The sequence below is a fragment of the Elephas maximus genome, chromosome 2 (assembly GCF_024166365.1).
Source record: "Elephas maximus indicus isolate mEleMax1 chromosome 2, mEleMax1 primary haplotype, whole genome shotgun sequence".
In the NCBI taxonomy this organism is placed as follows: domain Eukaryota; kingdom Metazoa; phylum Chordata; class Mammalia; order Proboscidea; family Elephantidae; genus Elephas; species Elephas maximus.
The window spans coordinates 216607205-216630877 of NC_064820.1; the positions used below are offsets into that span (position 1 = coordinate 216607205).

At 41.9% G+C, this 23673-nt stretch overlaps 1 protein-coding gene across 2 annotated transcripts in view; it reads left to right on the forward strand.

Moving 5' to 3' along the window:
* The window catches only part of LOC126070537 (zinc finger protein 420-like), a 406055-nt gene that overhangs the window by 8645 nt on the left and 373737 nt on the right, over positions 1-23673 (forward strand). For both annotated transcript variants that reach the window (XM_049874810.1, XM_049874808.1), the window contains exon 2: positions 8037-8287. Coding sequence is in view for 1 of the 2 variants with exons in the window: in XM_049874808.1 (XP_049730765.1) it covers positions 8285-8287 (3 nt within the window). In the remaining variant the exon portion in view is untranslated. The remainder of the gene's footprint in view (positions 1-8036; positions 8288-23673) is intronic.

A 23673-nucleotide genomic window follows, 5' to 3' on the forward strand; every position in this document is an offset into this window, starting at 1 on the left:
CGGTTATCTTCTTTGGAGATATGTTTATTTAAGTACCTTGACCATTTTTTAAATTTGGAAGTAGATTGCCAGGCCTTTCTCCCTAGTTTTTTTTAGTGTGGAAACTCCATGGAAACCTCTTTAGCATCATAGCAACATGCAGGTCCCCACTGACAAACGGGTGGTGGCTGTGTATGAGGTACACTGGCCTAGAATTGAAGCTGGGTCTCCCATGTTGGAGGTGAGAGTTTCGCCACTGTCTTAGTCATCTTGTGCTGCTATAACAGAAATACCACAAGTGGATGGCTTTAAAAAAGAGAAGTTTCTTCTCTCACAGTCCAGTAGGCTAGAAGTCCAAATTCAGGGCACTGGCTCCAAGGAAAGGCTCTCTCTGTCGGCTCTGGAGGAAGGTCCTTGTCGTCAGTCTTCCCTTGGTCTGAGGGCATCTCAGCACAGGAACCTCAGGTCCAACGGACGTGCTCTGCTCCCGGCACTGCTTTCTTGGTGGTATGAGGTTCCCCTGTCTCTCTGCTTGCCTCTCTCTTTTGTATCTCAGAAGAGATTGGCCCAAGACCCTACCTAATCTTGTAGACCTTGTCAGTATAATTGCCACTAATCTATCTTATTACATCATAGTAATAGGATTTACAAAATACAGGGAAATCACTTAAGAAGATAAAATGGTAGACAGTCATACAATCATACAAAGGAATCATGACCTCACCAAGTTGACAGATATTTTGGGGGGACGCCCTTCAATCCATGACATTCCACCCTTTGGCCCCTAAAAATTCATGTCCTTGCCACACGTAAAACACATTCACCCCATTATAGCAAAAGTCTTAAATCAACTCCAAGTCCAAAATCCAAAAATTCTTCTTCACTGTGAAATCTAGAATACAAGTTATCTTCTTTCAAAAGTACAATGGCAGAACAGGCACAAGCTAGACATTTCCATTACAAATAGGAGAAATTGGAGGGAAAGAAGGCATAACAGGCAGCAAGCAAGTCAGTAGAACATATTAGCCCTCAAGGCTTTGCAAATAATTCTCTGTTCTCTTAGACAATTTACACAATAACCCTGCCCTCCAGACTATAGGTGTTGGCCACACTCTCCAGATTCTGAGTGGAGGCCCCTCAGCTCTGGGCTTCAGCTCCCTCTTCCAGGCCCACTGGGACTGCAACTCTGCTCCCTCAGCTTTAGACTCACCATTTTCCTGGTCCATCTGAGTGGTGACTCTACCCTTAGAAACACCAGAGGCCACAGCTCCACCCTTTGCAACCCCAGAGGTCATGGCCATACCTTTTTTTTTTTTTAATTTTTATTGTGCTTTAAGTGAAACTTTAGAAATCAAGCCAGTCTCTCATGCAAAAATTTATGTACACCTTGCTATATACTCCTAGTTGCTCTCTCCCTAATGGGACAGCACACTCCTTCTTTCCACTCTATATTTTCATGTTCATTTGGCCAGCTCCTGACCCCCTCTGCCCTTTCATCTCCCATCTAGACAGGAGCTGCCCACATAGTCTCATGTGTCTGCTTGATCCAAGAAGCTCACTCCTTACCAGTATCATTTTCTGTCCCATAGTCCAGTCCAATCCCTGTCTGAAGAGTTGGCTTTGGGAATGCTTCCTGTTTTGGGCTAACAGAGGGTCAGGGGACCATGACTTCTGGGGTCCTTCTAGTCTCAGTCAGACCATTAAGTCTGGTCTTTTGATGAGAATTTGAGGTCTGTATCCTTCTGCTTTCCTGCTCCCTTAGGGGTTTTCTGTTGTGTTCCCTGTCAGGGCAGTCATCAGTTGTAGGCAGGCATCATCCAGTTCTTCTGGTCTCAGGCTGTTGTAGTCTCTGGTTTATGTGGCCCTTTCTGTCTCTTGGGCCCATAATTACCTTGTGTCTTTGGTGTTTTTCATTCTCCCTTGCTCCAGGTAGGTTGAGACCAATTGATGCATCTTAGATGGCTGCGTGCTAGTGTTTAACACCCCAGACGCCAGTCTCTGAAGTGGGATGCAAAATGTTTTCTTAATAGATTTTATTATGTGACCATACCTTTTCAGATTGAGGCAGTTCAGCTTCTTGTGTTCCTTGTCTCTTCAGCTTCTGCTTCCTGGTTTCTTGGCCTCTCGGCCCTGGGCCCTCACACCCGCATCTACCCTGCTGGGGCAAATGTTTCAAAGCTCTCTGTAGCTCCACCAATAAGTGCCTGGAGGCACCCCACTCCACCAGTAGACTTTGGCCAGAAGGCAGTCAGCTCTCTTGCTCCATGGTTCAGCAAGCCTAGCTCCACCGATAAGTGCCCGGAGGCACCCCACTCCGCCAGGAATCCTCCTGCGCACAGGCACTCAACTCTCTCGCTCTGTGGGTTGGCTCCAGCGCTGTGTGGCGCTGGTCTCCTGGTTCTGCTGCTATTGGTTCTCTGCTGCCGCGGGTTCTCAGCTGCTCCTGCTTCTCTGCTGCTGCCATTTCTCTGGTGCTGCCGGTCCTTTGCTGCTGCCAGTCCTCTATCCATTCACAGTTTGAAAACCGCTTTCAAATTTTAGGTTGGGCCAGCACCCCACTCCCAGTACCAAATTCTGTCTTAGTCATCTAGTGCTGGTATAATAGAAATACCACAAGTGGATGGCTTTAATAAAGAGAAGTTTATTCTCTCACAGTTCAGTAAGCTATAAATCCAAACTCAGGGCACCAGCTCCAGGGAAAGGCTTTCTTTCTCTGTTCTCTCAGGAGGAAAGTCTTTGTGATGCATCAATCTTCCCTTGGTCTGGGAGCATCTCAGCGTAGAAAACACAGGTTCAATGGATGCACTCTGCTCCCAGCACTGCTTTCTTGGTGGTATGAGGTCCCCAACTCTCTTTTTGCTTCCCTTTCCTTTTTATCTCTTGAGAGATAAAAGGTGGTGCATGCCACACCCCAGGGAAACTCCCTTTACGTTGGATTAGGGATGTGACCTGGGTAAGGGTGGTGTTACAATCCCACCCTAATCCTCTTTAACATAAAATTACAATGACAAAATGGAAGACAACCACGCAATACTGGGAATCATGGCCTAACCAAGTTAATACACACGTTTTTTCTGGTAGGGGAGACATAATTCAATCCATGGCAACCACTGAACAACCAACATCCCAATTTTCTATTACAGTAAGGGTGGCTATTCGACACAGAACTTGCCAATAACATAGACAAAGTCACTGGGTCTCATACTTTTGCATATAAACAACGCAAAGCCCAAGAAGGAAAAAACAGGCTTTTCCCTCCTCCTTCAGCCTTACTCTTTCTCGTACAGCAGCCAGCTCGCCACAGTGAGAATGTAGGTTGTGTGGTAACGTAGGCAGAGTAGGCAGAAGGAGGGAGCCTGCCTCACTGATTGCTTCACAGAGCACCTGTCTCCTCCTAAAGTGTAACCTCTTGTTATATGAGGAGATAAAATGATAAAGTTCTTAGGTGTTTCAGTTTTCCAGGTGTTTTGTCACTCACAAAGAAAAACGTTCCCACCTGACCAATGAGATTGTTATTTTGTGTTGAGAGATTATGAACATTGTTAATTTTGTGCCTTAGAAAAATGTCATGAAAACCTTCCTACTTTGTGAATGAGAGGGAGTGGCTACAACTAATCTTCTCTTTACGAGTAAATTTTCAATTGGCCTTCTACCTTTCATCTTTCTATTTCCTCAGTCCTTGTGGCTTTTACCTATAGTTCTTGGCTAAGACAGTTAAGACAGTAATATCCTGGTGTTTAAGTTCAAGACTCACACCTAAGGTCGATATTACTGTTAGTCTCAACCATCTGTGATACTGTAGACCACTATTCACTGTGTTTATATGAGAATATATCATATTGTTGTACTGTTAAGTCGGTTCAGACTCATAGAAACCTCATGTACAACAGAATGAAACACTGTGGGCCTGTGCTGTCCTCACAATTGTTGTTATGTTTGAGCCTGTTGTTGCTGCCCCCGTGTCAGTCAATCTTGTTAAGGATCTTCCTGTTTTTCACTGACCATCACTTTGCTAAGCATGATGTCCTTCTCCACGGACTGATCCCTTCCCGTAACATGTCCAAAGTACGTGAGACGAAGTCTCACCATATTGCTTCTAAGGAGCATTCTGGCTGTACTTCTTCTAAGACATATCATATAAATATGTGTAATTATTACTCTAAGACATATCATATATATATGTGTAATTAATGTTATAAATAACAGTAATTATTAAATGTAATCTAACACCCCAATAGACATAATGTGCCTCCCTTTGTATGCTATGCTGTTGTTAGCTTTTGAGTTGCTCTGACTTATGGTTACCCCATGTGCTGTGGGATGAAATGGACCCTTGTAACTCATAGGATTTTTAATTGGCTGATTTTCACAGAAGTAGGTTACAAGGCCTTTCTTCCTAGTCCATCGTAGTCTGAAAGCTCCTCTGAAACCTATTCAGTATCACAGCATCACAGAATCCTCCACTGAAAGATAAATGGTGGCTACATCTGAGGTGCGTTGGCTGGGAATCGAAGCTAGGTCTCCCAGATGGAAGGTGAGAATTCTACCACTGAAACACCAATGCTTCCCCGAGTTTTGAGAAATCTGCAAAATGTTTCCCGTAGAGGCAGTACCATTTTAAATTGCTACCATTGCTAATAGCCATCCTAGTATATGTGAAGTGGTATCTCACTTTTGTCTTGATTTGCATTTTCCTAATCACTAATGACTTTGAACATCTCATGTGCTTATTGGCCATTTGTGTATCTTCTTTGGAGAAATATCTATTCAGATCCTTTGACCATTTTTTATTGTGTTGTTTATTTGTTGTTGAGTTGTAAGAATTTTGTATGCATTCTGGATATTAAGCCATTATCTGATACATAATTCCAAAACATTTTCTTCAATCTGTAAGTTGTACTTCACTTTCTTGATAAAGTCTGATGCACAAAAGTTTTAATTTTGATGAAGTCCAATTTATCTACTTTGTCTTTTGTTGCTCATGATTTTGATGTCATGTCTAAGAATCTGTTGACAAAAAGTAGGTCTTGAGGCACTACCCATACGTTTTTACCCTAAAAGTTTTATAGTTTTAGTTTGCATGTGGTAATTATTCTGTTCCAAGTTAATTTTCATATATGGTGTGATGTCTGGGTCCAGCTTCATTGTTTTGCATGTGGAGACCCAGTATTCCCAGCCCCATTTGTTCAAGAGAATTTTTTTCACACAATAGATTATTTACCTTTGTGGTAAATCAACTGACCCTAAATGTGTATGTTTATTCTGGCCTCTCAGTTCTATTCCATTGGTCTTTATGTCTGTCCTTATAGCAGAACCAGACTGTTTGGATCATTGTAGTTTACAGTACATTTTTTGATACAGATGGATTCATTGCCCTACTTTGTTCCTCTTTTTAAGATTGCTTTGGATTGATTCATGTCTTCTTGCAATTCCATATGAATTCAGGATTTGCTTTTGGCTTTTAGAATTTTAATAGGGATTGCAGTGAATCAGTAGATCGCTTTGGGTACTGTTGACATCTTAGCAATATTAAGTCTTCCAATCCGTGAACACAGGATTTCTTCCCATTTACTTAAACTGAAAAAAAAAAAAAAAAAAAGCCTTTGAGTTGATTCTGACTCATGACCACCTCGTATGTTTCGGAGTAGAACTGCACTCTGTAGGGCTTTCAATAGCTGGGACTTTTGGAAGTAGATCTCCGGGCCTTTGTTCTGAGGTGGCTTCCGTTTCTTTAGAGCTTTTGAATTTCTTTCCGTCATGTTTTATAGTTTTCCGTGTACAAGTCTTTCACCTCCCTGGTTTAATTTATTCCTAGGTGTTTCTTTTCTTTTAGATAACCGTTTTCTGGAAGGGTTTAAAAATGAATCAAGCCTCAGAGAAAGAGGGCTGGCCAAGATGGGGCCTGGAGGTCGAGCTCCCTCTGCACCCTGCCTGCCTCAGAGCCCTGGGACTGAAACCTGAACTTGGGGCCTGAGGGAGCAGTGAGCTTCACGAGGCAAACATGCGTGATGGCAATGCGAGGGAAGGAAGGGGTCTAAAACAAGTTGTGCACTTCTCTAGTAGCCTGGCCTTTGTTGATCAGTTTGTTATGGGCCCTCACCCACACCCTCATCCTGCCACAGCCTCCTCAGGCCTCTCAGCCTTCCACAGCTCCCTGAGGGTGGGAAAAGGGCAGTGCTGAGGGTCTCTAACCAGCCCTCCCTATCCAATGACCCCCTCCTGTCCTCTGGCACAGCCTTTCCCCATGACACTCCTTTTGTCCACTCCCCTCTCTCTAGGCTCCTGGTGGGCCATGATCTATGGTCTCTACCCTCAGAATGAGAGCTGGGTGCTGATCTCTTCTCCTCTCCCAGGAAAGGGAGGCTATCACAGAGGCACCATGGAGCCATGGTCAGTCGCGCCCTCCTCCCTGCCTTCAGCTGCCACCTGTCAGCCTCTCTTCACAGGCTTCCATTTTAGGTTCAGCCAAGGTGGGGGAGCAGCTGATTGGGTCCCTCTTTCCTGGATCCTTCATAGGCACCTCATGGCCTCTGTCCTTACCTTGGCCCTTGGCACCCCCTCTTCACCAAGCCCTGGCCATGTCTGGGCTGCAGGGAGCAGCTCCCAGTCTTTCCAGGAAGGCCGAGATTCTGGATACCCTCAGACTCACGAGCTGTGGAGGCTAGGAAGGAGGCAGCCCTGAGGGCCTGTGTCCTAGTTATGGGATGGCTCTGTCCTGGCCCAGGCTCCTCCAGGGATTCTCTGTGTCTCCTGGTATCTGGCTGTCCACCTCTGGGACAAGTTTCATTGGTAACCTGCATTCTGCTTTGGAGACAGCTGTGGGAGTGTGCATCGTCTCGCACTACCCGCTCAGGCCTTTCTCCACACACAGCGCGCTCTAGCCACAGGGATGCGGGGGCACTGGGATGGCATCTATCTTCAGTGATAAGCCCAGTGTGGGCCAGAGCCTGGAACAGGCGAGCAGGACCCAACTGGACCACCAAAGCCAGCCAGGGAGTGGGGGGCTTGGACCTGGTTAGTAGAGCAGGCTGAGACATGGCGTCTATGATAGAATGTTCCTTTCTTCAGTTACAGGCTCTGGAGCAGGGAGCACTTGGATGTGGATACCCCAGGGATCTTGTGCAAATGCAGAGTTTTATCTTGGGTGGGGCTTGAGAGTCTCTGTGTGTCACAAGGTCCCGGTTTAAGCTGAAAATAACTATTATAGATGTAGGATGTAGCCACTGGTACACAGATCACGTGAGAGTGAGAGAAAACATTTACACCAAGACCAAAATAAAAGAGTATGAGACAGCTGCATGGGGTAGTGAGGAGAAAAGAAGTGGGAGCAGACTGCTTCTCAGAGGAAACGTAATGATTTTCTGATTTACTGGTTGAGCGATTTTTATAAGGTTGAAAGAGAATGGGTTCGGGAATTCTCCCAGGGTTCTGGAAAGCTGGTGGTGTCATGGTCAAAAAGTGAAGAAAAACAAAGAAATTAAAAACCTCAAAGGGAAGAAAGAAATGTTAGTTGCAAAATCAGCAGGAAAAATACTGATCACATATTACCGTGCTATAAATGAAAAGTTTTTTAAAAAACAAAGCACAACAGAAGAGTTTTAACTGCACATAATTAGAAATTATTGACGCATGATGAGTTCATTGACTTGAACTTGAAAAATATATTCTCCCTGAAAATTCACCTATGTTGATAATCAAATAAAATGTGTGGGTTAATGTCATAGGCAAACCCTCAACCTAAGCCACGGGCCCTGATGCCCTGCGGGAAGCGGGGCTCATGTTCCCCAGCCTGGGCAGGCCTGGATGCCTTTCCTGCTCTGGGATGAGGAGGCCCCTCCTTCTGTGACTTTGTTCCCAGAGGAAGAGGCCTGTGGAGCTGCATGAAGAATTCAAATGTGTGCTCTGGAAGGCTGGAGCAGGATCTGCCTTAAATGCAAACATCCTCAGAGTGGAGCATGGCCCTGAGCCTGGGGGAAAGCCCTACTCAGGGAAAGGGCTGAAGGCCAGGAAGCTGTCTCTTCCTCCTTACCCAGCACTGTCTCCTTCTTCCATTTCAGGTCCCAGGAGTGGCACAGGGAGAGCTAGTGCAGTCTAGGCAGCGGGGGACTGAGGGTGACCGTCCTGCCCATCCATGCAATCACAAGTAAGGATTTTCACTGCTCTGACTGGCTGTGTGGACTGAACATCATTCATCTGCCTCCGGACTGCCTAGTAGCCCTGCTTCCACTGCCATCCCTCTTCCTGAAGTGGCTTCTTGGGCTTAGAGAGCACATTCGCATTGACTTCCAGAAGCGGGAGCCAGGAAATGGTGAGTCCTACAGAGAGCTGGGGTAATGTTACTGCAAGGGGAGAGGCTAGATATGAATTGTTGGGGGACCATGTGCTCCTGGCCTTGTGCTTCTCAGTGAGGTAAAAAGGTGGCAGAGGAGGCTAAGGCACTGAGCCCTAAGAGGCCTCCTGCGGCCCTTTTGCACTGTCGCTGGGCCCTTTCTCTACACACACAGGGATTTTCAAGCCTTGGAAGCCTGGGGCCGCCTTCCTTATATGACTGTCAGGACTGGCATCATGGGGCGTTAACATCCCTCTCCTGGGTCTTGGTTCTCTGCGTTGAATGACAGAATCTCCTGACCAGAGTCTGAAGCAGAGCAGCTGTGACTGAGGAGACCAAGGCCAGGTCCTCCAGAGCCACCCTTGTCCCATCCTGCAGTTTTCTTGGCTTCCACCAGGCACTGGAGCCTTTTCTGTGCAGTTGTAAAACTACAGGTCCCCCCTCACACTGTGTGGTTTGGTGGAAAATGGGGGAGAGGCTGGTAGCAGAAGGCCCTGACTATTAATGGGATCCTCAGCGGGGCTTGGTCCGCTCGTGAATTCACCACTGAAATAAGGCGAGGGACAGTGAGTGCAGCTGGATCGTGTATGGGGCCTCTAGTTCCGTCCTTTTGGAGGGATGCTTTTTCCTTGAGGCTTTCAGATGTGTGAGCAGTATGTGTCCCCAGTCTGAGTCTTTGTCCTCCCACCCGTCTCTGCTAGAGCTGATATTAAACCCAGTGCCGTCGAGTCAATTCCAACTCATAGTGACCCTATTAGGTCCCTATAATTTTCACCTGATCTCCACCTTCTCTCCACAGTCTTGATTTGGAATCTAAAATAAAAGTGTTCTTTTTTGCTAGACAGGCTCACCTTACGAGGTGGTATTTTTAACTTCTTGGGTTTAGTTTCCAGTTGGAGAAAATTTCTAGATCACTTTCTGTTTGTACTGAGAATTTTTCAGTTTTTTTCATATATAATTTATTTTATTTTTATTATTTTTGTTGAGAATATACACATCAGAACCTACACCAATTGAACAATTTCTACACGTACAATTCAGTGGCATTGATTAGATTTTTTTGAGTTTCTCAACAATTCTCACCCTCCTTTTCCCACTTGTTCCTCCCCCACTGATGTAAATTCACCCCCCCAAGTTTCCTACCTAACCACTTTCTAATCGTGCACATATCTAATAAACATTCTTTTTTGTCCTTCAAAAATTGCAGCTCTTTTATTCTTAAAAAGTTTTACATAATATATACAAATTTAGTAATCCATAAAACACCTTTTCAGAATTGCTAATATGAGTTGAATAGAGTTCATTATAATAGTTTTAAATTGCTTTCCAATTTTTTTTTTTTTAATTTTTCTTATGCTTTAAGTGACAGTTTACAAACCAAGTCAGTCTTTCATACAAAAACCTGTATACACCTTGCTATATACTCCTGGAAACCCTGGTGGTGTTGCGGTTAAGTGCTACGGCTCTTAACCAAGAGGTCAGCAGTTCAAATCCACCAGGAAACTCCACGGGGCAGTTCTATGCTGTCCTATAGGGTCGTTATGAGTCGGAATCGACTTGACGGCAGTGAGTTTTTTCTTTTTTTTTTTTATACTCCTAGCTGCTCTCCCCCTAATGAGACAGCACACTCCTTCCTTCCACTCTTTATTTTCATGTCCATTTGACCAGCTCCTGACCACCCCTGCCCTCTCATCTCTTCTCCAGACAGGAGCTGCCCACATAATCTCATGTGTCTACTTGATTCAAGAAGCTCACTCTTTACCAGTATCATTTTCTATCCCATAGTCCTGTCCAATCCCTGTCTGAAGGGAATGGTTCCTGTCTTGGAGTAACAGAAGGTCTGGGGACCATGACCTCTGGGGTCCTTCTAGTCTCAGTCAGATCATTCTTTTTACAAGAATTTGGGGTCTGCATCCTATTGCCCTCTTGCTCCCTCAGGAGTTCTCTGTTGTGTTCCCTGTCAGGGCAGTCATTGGTTGTAGCCGGATACCATCCACTTCTTCTGGTCTCAGGCTGATGTAGACTCTGGTTTATGTGGCCGTTTCTGTCTCTTGGCCTCATAATTACCTTATGTCTTTGGTGTTCTTCATTCTCCTCTGCTCCAGGTGGGTTGAGATCAATTGATGCATCTTAGATGGCCGCTTGCAAGCATTTAAGACCCCAGACCCCACTCTCTAAAGTGGGATGCAGAATGTTAATAAATTTTATTATGTCAATTCACCTAGATATCACCTGAAACCATGGTCCCCAAACTCCCACCACTGCTACGCTGGCCTTTGAAGCATTCAGTTTATTCAGGAATCTTTGCTTTTGGCTTAGTCCAGTTCTGCTGACCTCTCCTATATTGTGTGTTGTCTTTCCCTTCACGTAAAGTAGTTCTTATCTACTACCTAGTTAGTGAAAACCCCTCTCCCTCCCTCCCTCCCCACTCTCGTAACCATCAAAGAATATTTTCTTCTCTGTTTAAACTATTTTTTGAGCTCTTACGATAGTGGTCTCATACAATATTTGTCCTTTTGCATGTGACTAATTTCACTCAGCATAATGCCTTCCAGATTCCTCCATGTTATGAAATGTTTCACGGATTCATCATTGTTCTTTACTGATGCATAGTATTCGCTTGTGTGAATATACCGTAATTTTTCCATTCATCTGTTGATGGGCACCTTAGTTGCTTCTATCTTTTTGCTATTGTAAACAATGCTACAGTGAACATGGGTGTACATGTATCTGTTCATGTAAAGGCCCTTATTTCTCTAGGATGTATTTATGTATTCCAAGGAGTGGGATTGCTGGATTGTATGGTAGTTCTGGAAACACTGGTGGCGTACTGGTTAAATGCTATGGCTGCTAACCAAAAGGTCAGTAGTTTGAATCTGCGAGGCGCTCCTTGGAAACCCTGTGGGGCAGTTCTGCCCTGTCCCGTAGGTTCGTTATGAGTCAGAATTGACTCTACGGCAGTGGGTTTGGTTTAGTTTGGTTTATGGTAGTTCTATTTCTAGCTTTTTACGGAACCGCCAAATTGATTTCCAAAGTCATTGTACCATTTTACGTTTCCACCAGCCTTGTATAAGTGTTCCAGTCTCTCCACAACCTCTCCAACATTTATTATTTTGTGTTTTTGGATTAATGCCGGCCTTGTTTTTGTTGGAGTGAGATGGAATCTTATTGTAGTTTCGATTTGCGTTTCTCTAATGGCTAATGATGGTGAGTGTTTCCTCATGTATCTTTTAGCTACCTGAATGTGTTCTTTAGTGAAGTGCCTGTTCATATCCTTTGCCCATTTTTTAACTGGGTGTTTGTCTTTTTGTGTCGAGTTTTTGCAGTATCATAGATTTTAGAGATCAGATGCTGATCAGAAATGTCATAGCTAAAAACTTTTTTCCCCAGTCTGTGGGTAGTCTTTTTACTCTTTTGGTGAAGTCTTTGGATGAGCATAGATGTTTGATTTTTAGAAGCTCCCAGTTATCTAGTTCTTTTGCATTGTTAGTAATGTTTCGTATACTATTTATGCCATGTGTAGGGCTCCTAATGTTGTTCCTATTTTTTCTTACATGATCTTTATCATTTTAGATTTTATATTTAGGTCGTTGATTCATTTTGAGTTAGTTTTTGCACATGGTGTGAGGTATGGGTCTTGTTTCATTGTTTTGCGGATGGATATCCAGTTTTGCCAGCACCATTTGTTAAAGAGACTGTCTTTTCCCCATTTAACTGACTTTGGGCCTTTGTCAAATATCACCTACTCATATGTGGATGGATTTATGTCTGGATTCTCGATTCTGTTCCGCTGGTCTATGTTTCTGTTGTTGTACCAGAACCAGGCTTTAGTAAAGATTTTTCATAATAAATCTTTGTACATCCTTGATTTTTTTCCCTTAGGACTAATTACTATAATTATGATTATTATGTCAAAGAGGAGAAATCATGTTTTTTTTTTATATATATTTTGACAATTTGACTTCTGGAAAACTGGCTTCATCTTACTCCCTAGTAACTTATGAGGCTGTGTTTCCCTATGTTCTTGAGAAATTTGATTCTTTTTTTTTTTTTTGACCATTTTGATGTGTGAAAAATTTTGTTATTCTGCATTTATATTTCTTTTTTTATTGTAGAACTGTGAATTTCTCTTTTCAGTACTGTTAGAATTTGTTTTATGTACTTGGGAGCCCTGTCATTGGGTGCAGAGGTGTTTATTATCGTTAAGTCTTCATGATGGATAATCCCTTTAATCATCGTATAGTGCTCTTCTTTGTCTTTTATGGTGTATTTTGTTTTAAAGTCTATTTTATCTTAGATTAGTATTGCCACTTCTGTCTTTTTTTTTTTTTTTGGAAGTTATTTGCTTGATATATGTGTTTCCATCCTTTGATTTTTAATGAATTTACATCTTTGTTTCTAAGGTGTGTCTCTTGTAAACAGCATAGTGATGGATCCTGTTTTTTTAATCCATCCTGTCACTCTCTATTTCTTTGTGGGTGCATTTAGACCGTTTACATTTAGTGTAATTATTGATAGTTGTGAGTTTATTGCTGTTATTTTGTAGTGCTGTTTTTTGTGGTGCTGACGTTATCTTTGTTTCTCTTACTCTTCTGTGCTGAGTTCCTTTTGTTTGTGGATTTCTTTTTCATTTCTTTTGTTTTTGTAGATTTTGTTCTTATTGACAGTTTATGTTTTTCTTCTTTTGATGAGTAGGTTTGTTAACTTTCTTTTTGATTACCTTGAAATTTACCCTTATCTGCCTAGGCTTCAACCAGTCTATTAAGAGAATTTTTCAATTTAATGTATATAAACTTCTCAAATACTGAGAATTGCCTTCTTAAACTGATTTAAGTATAAAAATTTAAATGTGAAGCACATTATTTCTCCTCTGTTAAACAAAGGGTAGCTTGGAATTTGTATTTGGTTTTTAATTAACAAAATTTTTATATTTTTATAACAATACATAGAGAACTTAAATCTAAATTCTTATAAAACTTCACAGTACTGCATATGGTTGATCTTTGTTTGTTTGTTTTGACCATACCGCCACCAGTGGACACCTGGATTGTATCCAGTATTTTGCTCTTACAAAGCTTGCTCTAAGTGAAGGTAAATGTAAATTTCTGAGATCCAAGTATTAAAAGTTTAGACATGTAAGTCGTTCTGAACTAAAACAAGTTAAATCAGAGTGAAAGGGTTTTCACATGACTTTGTAAAATTGTTATATGAAAATTACGTTTCATGTTTTAAGCCACTGCTTTAAGCTTTTTTTGTCAACTGTATCATAAACAAGGAGTGCATAAATGGCTCATGTATAGTTTAAGTAACAGGAATCTAAATCCCTGATTGTAAATAGGCCTTGTCAGTTTTTATGGCCTCCCAGTGTGTCCCACCCTGATCTGGTCTATTTCCTGCCTGGACATAATATCTATCTGCATTTGAGGAGTTTATTATTGTTACAGTTATTATATCTTTGACACCCAAGTCTTTTATTTATTTATTTTTTAAATAGCATTTTGTCATTTTTTCAGTAAAGGTTTACACAGCAGTTTAGGTTCCCTTTCAACAATTTCCACACAAATTGTTCAGTGACGTTGGTGACATTCTTCACAATTCATAAACATTCTCAGTATTTCTGTTCTGGTCGTTCCCTTTCCACTAATCTAGTTCCCCTGTCCTTACCTTCTTATCTTTGTTTTAAAATAATTCTTGACTGTTTGGTCTCCTATAGATTATCTTTTAATGGAGCATAGTACTCAAAGGCAATATTCTTTATTACGTGAGCCAATCTGTTATTTAGTTAAAAAGAGACCTCAGGGGCTAGTTTTGACTCAGGGTTTAAAGAGTATCTCAGGGCAACAGTCTTCGGGAGTCCCCAGTCTCAACTGGTTTTTTGGGGGGGAATTTGAAATTCTTCACATTTTTCTCCCTTTCTATCAGGGTCCATCTACTGTGGCCCTTGTCAGAATGGCCAGTAATGGTAGCCAGATACCATCTCATCTGGTACTTTAGGTCTGAGGTTTATGTAGACCCTTAGTCCTGTAGACTAGTTTCTTCTTTGAGTCATTGGTTTCCTTCTTTCTCTTTTGCTCCAGACGAGTAGAGACTAGATGGCCCTTGTTAGCATTTAAGACTCCAGACATTACTCGTGAAATTTGGCTATAGAACATTAACTTTATGAAGTATATTATATCAGTTGCCCGAGATGTCTCACAACAGTGTGGTCCTAATCCTTCAATCCCAGCAAACCAATCCTGCTGGTGGTTTGGTTACATCTAAGAAGCATCCATAAACGTGGCACCTAAGTTTTAATCCATAATCTCTGTATTGGTTGGTTTTGCCTCTTTCCAGCTGTTTGTAAATTTAATTATAACTGTGTCGGGTTCTTCCATGACTTGTTTTCCTCAGAATGCTTTTGAGTTTCATACATGTTGTCTGTAGCTCTACTCTCCCCAAGTTGCTATGTATGCTTGCGTTCATACAGTGGGCCAGCATTTATCTACCCTTTGTAGGGTTTACAGGATTTGGGTGGTTCAGGTGTAACTTTTGTTCTTGTGAATATTGCTTCATTCTCTTTCTGAACTCCAAGTGCAATCACTCTCTAGTGAAGGAGAAATCACTGAGTTATAGATCATAAAAGCCTGTTGCTGTTGAGTCGATTGCAACTCATAATGACCCTATAAGACAGAGTAGAACTGCCTCACAGGGTTTCCAGGGAACAGCTGGTGGATTCCAACTTCAAATTTTTGGTTAGCAGGTGAGCTCTTAAACACTGCACCGCCAGGACTTCTGTAAATCGTAGCCAAGTTCTAATTTACTAAAAGAACTGATGCATTTTTCAAATTTTCTCTCCCATGAAGTATACATATATATCTTATTTGTCCCATGTGCTTATCTGATGAAGTAATTTTTGATCTTGTAATCAGTGTATAAAACCATATCTGGCTTTGATTTCATTGTTCAAGCCCCTTACTCTACTCCATTATTGAAAAGGCTGTGCGTATTTTCCTGTTGTTCATTTATATCTCTATGACTTTTTAGGGCTTCTTTCTAAACTTGGGAAAATTTTCCACTCTTGTGTAACTTCTCACTCATTTTGTTGCCCTTTGATGAACTGTGAATTTTAATATATTGGAATTTGGCCAATCTTTTCCCTTATGTCTTAATCTTCTTATTTAAAATTTGTTTCTCTGTTCTAATATCATAAGATCATTTGCTTTTAACTTCTCAAAGTATTAAAATTTTACGTTCTCGTGACTAAAACTGACCCATGTGGAATCGATTTTTGCATGTGGAGTACATAGGAGTAGACTGTTCCAATTAGGTAATTATTTTATAAAAAATAAGCCTTTTGCCTTCTGCTTGATTCCAGCTTATGGTGACCCCATGTGTTTCAGAGTAGAATTGCACTCCATAGGATTTTCAGTGGCTGATTTTTTGGAAGTAAATCATCAGACCTTTCTTCCAACATGCCTGTACCTTGCCTTCAACCTCCAACCTTTTCTTTGTATGAGCAATTAATCGTTCACCCAATCCAGGGACTCCAAGTAGTTGATTCTTCCCCACATATTAAAGTGTGAGTGCTTTCTGTCTCTGCCCTGCAATGCTTGCTGTGTCATGAATCAACTTTCCATAGATATGGGTGGGCCTTTTCTGGGGCCATTTATTTTTTTTCTGTTGGTCAATTATGTATGCTTATAATGATATTATACTGTCTAATATATTATAGCTCCATTTGTAAAATTAGTATGTGTGAATACAATTTTATATACGTGTGTGGAGAAGCCCATTCTTTCCTTATTTCTTAGAATACCTTGGCTCTTTGTGGACATTTGCAGTTACATATATATGTTTGAAGAAATTTTTGTGAAGTTCAAAAAAGATTGGTTGGAATTTTATTGAAGTGCATTGGAAATAATGATCTATTTGTAGAGAACAGTTGTCTAAGAGTATGCACTGTGTTTTCATTTATTTCAGTCTATTTACCCAGCCCACCAGTGCCCTCAGTCTATTTAGATGTCCTTTAATAATGTTTTATAATTTTCTCATTAGGATCGCTTGTTAATTTTTAATTACACTTCTTTTCGATGCCTTTTATCCTTACTAAAAATATGTTATCTTTTTAAAATTAATTTCACCAATGGCTGGTGCTAGCATATATAAATGAAATAGTTAAAATAAATCTTAACTTGATATTTATTTTGTAACCTAAATACTCTCAGTCCTATAATCATCTGTACCATCTTTAGGGGTTCTACATATACAGTTACTTAACCTAAAAATATAGGTTGGGTGCTTTTTTAATCTTTAACATCCTCCTTTATTTTCTTTTTTTGGTATGTATTGGCTACAACCTCTAGGATAACGTTGACTAGGAATGGAATAATGGGTATCCTTGTTTCTCACCTCTTACTAGAAAAGTTTTGACATTTTCAGTATGTTCTTTGGTATACATTTTTGTATATGCCCATTTTTATCATTTCTTATCTGATTATGTCCATAACCTTCTAGCACGTCTCCCAGCTTTTACGTTTGCCCCCACACACAGTTTCTTTAAGTTCTTTAAGTGCTCTCATGTCATTTTCCATCTCTGCTCAAAGGCATACAGTTGCTCTGCGTGTCACTCGGATGGGAAGCCTGGTCTTTTCAGAAGCCAGCATGTTCCCCAGAGTATTATATGCACACTGGCTCCAATCCCCTTTCCAAACTACCATCACTTTCCAGGTTCTCACTTTGCTCAGGCCAAGCTGGGGTTCAGGTCTCCCTGAAACATACGACGCACACGTCCACCTGCTGGCCTGTGCTCTGGCATTCCTCCTCCTGGAACAGTCTCTTCTCAGCTATCCCTTGAGTCATTTCTTCACACCTTTCAAGTCTTAGCTCAGATCGTTCTTCTCAATGAAGCCCACCCTGAATATCCTAACTCATACTGCTACTTGCATCGTCAGCACTGTCAGTACTCTGCATTCCAGTAATCAGGTCTCAGTCTTTTAGTGAACTTGGGCCCCTGGGCAGTGACTCACTTGTGCTTCTCTCCCTCCATCTCCCCCACTGTGGTGAGACAAGAAGCCCTGATGGGGCTGAGGTTGGGTATGTCACCGCTCCAGGTCTGTTAGACTCCGGTAAAACAGTTTCCCTTGAGAGCAGGCCTTGTGAAGCAGAACAGAATGCTCTGAGCGAGTTTCAGAATGGCTGCTTTTCTACTGGTCCCCACTAGCAGGACAAGGGAGTTTTTCTCTGATCTTCACACTGTGGAGGTTGTAGGATACATGGTGGTAAAACTCACAAAACTGTGTGGGTCTCCCTAAGGTCGGCCTCCTGGCGTATTTATCCCTGAAGCTTGTGCACACCAAGCATGGTACTGATCCTAGCAATGGTTTTTGCTCTTGGGCTGCTGCTCTGGAATGATTGGCGTATGGTTCCCTCCAGGGCTGGGAACAGTCGTTTGCCCTGTGACCACAGTACTCTGAGTTCAGTATGTTCAGCTTTTTTTTCTTGAGGATGATGGGAGTGATGACTTCCAGGCTCCTTTCATATCGGACTAAAACCTGACAATCTTCATTTGTGTTTTGTATAATTGCTGTTGTCTGTTTTCTTTTACTTTCTTGATAGTGTTTATCCATGCTGCTTTTATTCTTCCAGTGCCCCAGTGTATGTGTTTACCCTTTGCTAACGACTGTTTCATTTTGTGAATAACCAGTGCATCTTCCCTTTCCCAGCCATGAAGGGCAGTGGTGCTGTTTGACTCCTGTGCCTCTCTGCTGGGAGTTGTTGAAGTCAGTGAACCTCAGAAATCTGTATGAGTGTTTGCAAAATCATCACAGAGTTCCCCCAAGTCTTTAGAATTGAAAGCGTGATTTTTTTGTCCTTACCAGCCAGGTTTCAGTAGCCAGTGTTTCCTAAAATGATTGTTTTGCTTTTATCTGCACTAACTCACTAAGATACATATGCTTGTGTTACTGTTTATTCCATTATTGTTGTGCATTTTTCATAGAACTTACCAGTATTTGGCATCTTGTTCTTGTTGCTGTGGTCAGTTCCGACTCATAGCAACCCCATATGTGCAGAGTAGAAGTGCTCCATAGGGTTTTCAAGGCTGTGGCCTCTCAAAGTAGATTACCAGGCTTGTCTTCCAAGGAAACTCTGGGTGGCTTTGAAATGCCAGCCTTTCAGCTTGCAGTCAAGCACTTCACTAGTTGCATCACCCAGGGAACTTGGCATTGTATTTTCTTAACTGCCGCTCCCAAGGAAGTTATGATCCATGTGCATCTGGATATTTCTGTTTTGTTCGGTGCTATATCTTCTTTGCCCATTTGAAGTAGGCTCTGTGTCAATATTACATAAATCAATTTTAATGAATGAAAAAGCCAAATATAAGGCCTGAAGGGAAACAGTCTTGCCTGACACATGGGGCTCTGCCAGGAGGAGATTCAGGTTGTCTGAATGGAATAGGATGTTTCCTTTGTCACCTCTCCCTGCTACCCAGTAGGCTCAAGATCACCCGTGTAATTGAGGATTAACAGCCAGAATGAAAAGCACACTGTAGGTATAGGAACAGAAAGGGAGGTGTCAGGGAGGATATTAGTCTCAGGCATGTAGACCTGCATTGTGACTCTGGCTCAGCAACATACCATTTGGTCAATATTGAGCATATGATTAATAAATTGTAACTTTCCTCAGCTATAACCTCTTTGAAGCAATATGTGCTTAAGAGAGGCATGAGGAATAAATGAACTGGGGTGCTGAAAGCTTTCTGCAGATTCCTTCAAGTATAGTAGTTGCTCGATAATTGCAACATTTTATCATGAACGTATTGTAGGAATGGAAGTTAGGGCTTTTGATGGCTTTAACATGTGTAGCCTGGTCTACAGCAGTGGAGGAGACTTTGAATGTGGTACTAGATTAGAGTTTGTTGTCACATTGTCATACCTGGATTGATTAGGTGATGACCTTGACAGCTCACTTCACCCCGTAGCCTATCTATTCTATAGCTGCTTGGCTGTTCAGTAAAACTGCAGCAGCAGCAGTGCGGTGTAGAAGCCTTTTGTGTCCTCACCACATGTGGGAGCCAAAGGGTTAATGGCATTTTACAGATGCCAGTCCTACAGCTCAGAGGTCAGGGTTCAGGTTGTCATGCCTGTGCGCATTCCCAGGGCTGCACGTGAGAGAAGAATTTGGAGTGGAGCGTCTAGAGGATTGGTGTATAATCTCTGTTTCCTGGAACACACAAGCTGTTCAACAGCTAAATCCCCTGTACTTCAGTGAACTTACCAGAAAACGTGAATTTTAACCCCTTGTTCCTGGTCAATAAACACAGTGCCATTTTGGTTCTACAGAGATTGGGCTCTTTCTCATCCTGTAAAATTAGCGTGTGTTTGTGTGGGTGTCTGGCTGTGTGTGTTGAGTGGAGCAGTAACTAATCATTGCTGTACAGTAGGTTTGGGTCTCAAAGTTTGAAAATTGTGATGATGTCTGGATTCTATTTTTTACTCTGTCTCACCTGAGCTCCGTTTACCTGTTTTTTTTTTTTTATATATAAATTTGTTTTCATTGTGCTTTAAGTGCAAGTTTACAAATCAAGTCAGTCTTTCATACAAAATATTATATAACCCACCCAAACCCAGTGCCCTGAGTAGATTCCAGGTCGCTATATGTATTATATACACCTTGCTATTTACTCCTAGTTGCTCTCCCCTTAATGAGACAGCACACTTCTTCTCTCCACCCTGTATTTTCTGTGTTCATTCAAGCTATCTTCTGTCCCCCTCTGCGTTCTCTCCCCTCTAGACAAGAGCTGCCCACATAGCCTCATTTGTCTATGGGAGACAAGAAACTCACTCCTCACCAGTATCATTTTCTGTCTTACAGTCCACTCCAATCCCTGTCTAAAGAGTTGGCTTTGGGAATGGTTCCTATCTTGGGCTAACAGAATGTCTGAGGACTATGACCTGCAGAGTCCTTCCAGTCTCAATCAGACCATTAAGTCTGGTCTTTTGACGAGAATTTGAGGTCTGCATCCCACTACTCTCCTGGTCCTTCAGGGGTTCTCTGTTGTGTTCCCTGTCAGGGCGGTCATCCGTTGTAGCCGGGTACCGTCTAGTTCTTCTGGTCTCAGGCTGATGTAGTCTCTGGTTTATGTGGCCCTTTCTGTCTCTTGGGGTCATAATTACCTTGTATCTTTGGTGTCCTTCATTCTCCTTTGCTCCAGGTGGGTTGAGACCAACTGATGCATCTTAGATGGCCGCTTGCAAGGGTTTAAGACCCCAGAGGGCACACACACCAAAGTGAAATGCAGACTGTTTCCTTAACAGATTTTATTATGCCAATTGACCTAAATGTCACCTGAAACTGTGGTCTCCAGACCCCTGCCCCTGATACTCTGGTTTTTGACTCGTTCAATTTTTTCAGGAAACTCCTTTGCTTTTGGTTTAGTCCAGTTGTGCTGACTGCTCCTGTATTGTGTGTTGTCTTTCCTTTTACCTAAAGTAGTTTTTGTGAACTATGTAATTAGTGAATACCCCTTTCCCTCCCTCCCTCCCCACTCTCATAACCATCAATTTTTTTTTTCTGTGTTTAAACTATTTCTTGAGTTCTTATAAAAGTGGTCTTATACAATATTTGTCCTCTCAGCTGACTAATTTCACTCAGCATAATGCCTTCCAGATTCCTCCACGTAATAAAATGTTTTACAGATACATCATTGTTTTATATCGATTCGTGGTATTCCATTGTGTGAATATACCGTAATTTATTTATCCATTCATCCATCGATGGGCACCTTGGTTGCTTCCATCTTTTTGCTATTATAAACAGTGCCACAGTGAACATGGATGTGTATATATCTGTTCCTGTAAAGGCTCTTATTTCTCTAGGATATATTCCAAGGCCCCCACATGTTTGTCAGTTTGTCGTAGTGTGGGGGCTTTCATGTTGCTGTGCTGCTGGAAGCTACGCCACCTGTATTCAGATACCAGCAGGTAGTTCTATTTCTAGCGTTTTAAGGAAGTGCCAAATCAATTTCCATTTTACATTACCACCAGAAGTGTATAAGTGTTCCAGTCTCTCTGCAACCTCTCTAACATTTCTAATTTTGTGTTTTTTGGCTTAATGCCAGCCTTGTTGGAGTAAGAGGGTATCTCATTGCAGTTTTCGTTTCTACTTCTCTAGTGGTTAATGATCCTGAACATTTCCTCATATTATCTGTTAGCTGCCTGAATGTCTTCTTTGGTGAAGTGCCTGTTCATATCCTTTGCCCATTTTTTAATTGGGTTATTTGTCTTTTTTTTGTTGAGTTTTTGCAATATCATGCAGATTTTAAAGATCAGATGCTGATCAGAAATGTCATAGCTAAAAACTTTTTCACAGTCTGCAGGTAATCTTTTTACTGTTTTAGTGAAGTCTTTGGGTGAGCATAGGTGTTTGATTTTTAGGAGCTCCCAGGTGTCTAATTTGTCTTCTACCGTTTGTGCATTTTTAGTAATGTTTTCTATACTGTTTCTACCATGGATTAGGCTGCTAGTGTTGTCCCTATTTTTACTTCCATGATCTTTATCATTTTAGATTTTTTATTTATGTCTTTGATGCATTTTGAGTTAGTTTTTGTGCATGGTGTGAGGTATGGGTCTTGTTTCATTTTTTTTTTCTTTTTTTGCAGATGGATATCCAATTGCATCAGCACCATTTGTTAAAGAGACTCTTTTCCCCCTTTAACTGACTTTGGGCCTTTGTCAAATATCAGCTACTCATATGTGGATGGATTTATGTCTGCATTCTCAATTCTGTTCCATTGGTCTATGTATCTGTTGTTGCACCCGTACCAGGCTGTTTTGACTACTGTGGCAATATGATATGTTCTAAAATCAGGTAGCGTGAGCCCTCCCACTTTGTTGTTCTTTTTCAGTAATGCCTTATTTATCTGGGGCCTCTTACCGTTCCATATGAAGTTGGTGATTTGTTTCTCCATCTCATTAAAAAATATCATTGGAATTTAGATGGGAATTACATTGTATCTATAGATCACTTTTGGTAGAATAGCCATTTTTACCATGTTGACCTTTCCTATCCATGAGCAAAGTATGTTTTTCCACTTATGTAGGTCTCTTTTGGTTTCTTGCAGTAGTTTTTCTTTTTTCTTTTTTTTTGTACTTTAAGTGAAAGTTTCCAAATCAAGTCAGTTTCTCACACGAAACCCATACACACCTTGCTACACACTCCCAATTACTCTCCCCCTAATGAGACAGCCCACTCTCTCCCTCCACTCTCTCTTTTCGTGTCCATTTTGCCAGCTTCTAACCCACTCCACCCTCTCATCTCCCCTCCAGGTGGGAGATGCCGCCATAGTCTCAAGTGTCCACCTGATCCAAGAAGCTCACTCCTCACCAGCATTCCTCTCCAACCCATTGTCCAGTCCAATCCATGTCTGAAGAGTTGGCTTTGTGAACAGTTCCTCTCCTGGGCAACAGAAAGTCTGGGGCCCATGACCTCTAGGGTCCTTCTAGTCTCAGTCAGACCATTAAGTCTGTTCTTAGGAGAATTTGGGGTCTGCATCCCACTGCCCTCCTGCTACCTCAGGGCTTCTCTGTTGTGTTCCCTGTCAAGGCAGTCATCAGTTGTAGCTGGGCACCATCTAGTTCTTCTGGTCTCAGGATGATGTAGTCTCTGATTCATGTGGCCTTTTCTGTCTCTTGGGCTCGTAATCACCTTGTGTCCTTGTTGTTCTTCATTCTCCTTTGATCCAGGTGGGTTGAGACAATTGATGCATCTTAGATGGCTGGTTGCTAGCATTTAAGACCCAGACACCACTCTTCAAAGTGGGATACAGAATGTTTTCTTAATAGATTTTATTATGCCCATTGACTTAGATGGCCCCTGAAACCATGGTCCCCAGACCCCTGCCCCTGCTATACTGGCCTTCGAAGCATTCTCTTTATTCAGGAAAATTCTTTGCTTTTGGTTTAGTCCAGTTGTGCTGACCTCCCCTGTATTGTGTGCTGTCTTTCCCTTCCCCTAAAGTAGTTCCTATCTACTGTCTAATTAGTGAATACCTCTCCCCCACTCTCCCTCCCTCCCCCCTCTTGTACCCACAAAAGAATGTGTTCTTCTCAGTTTAAACTATTTCTGAAGATCTTATAATAGTGGTCTTATACAATATTTGTCTTGTTGCAACTGACTAATTTCACTCAGCGTAATGTCTTCCAGGTTCCCCCATGTTATGAAATGTTTCACAGATTCCTCATTGTTCTTTATTGATGCACAGTATTCCATTGTGTGAATATACCATAATTTATTTATCCATTCATCTGTTGATGGGCACCTTGGTTGTTTCCATCTTTTTGCTATTTTAAACACTGATGCAATAAATATGGATGTGCATGTATGTGTTC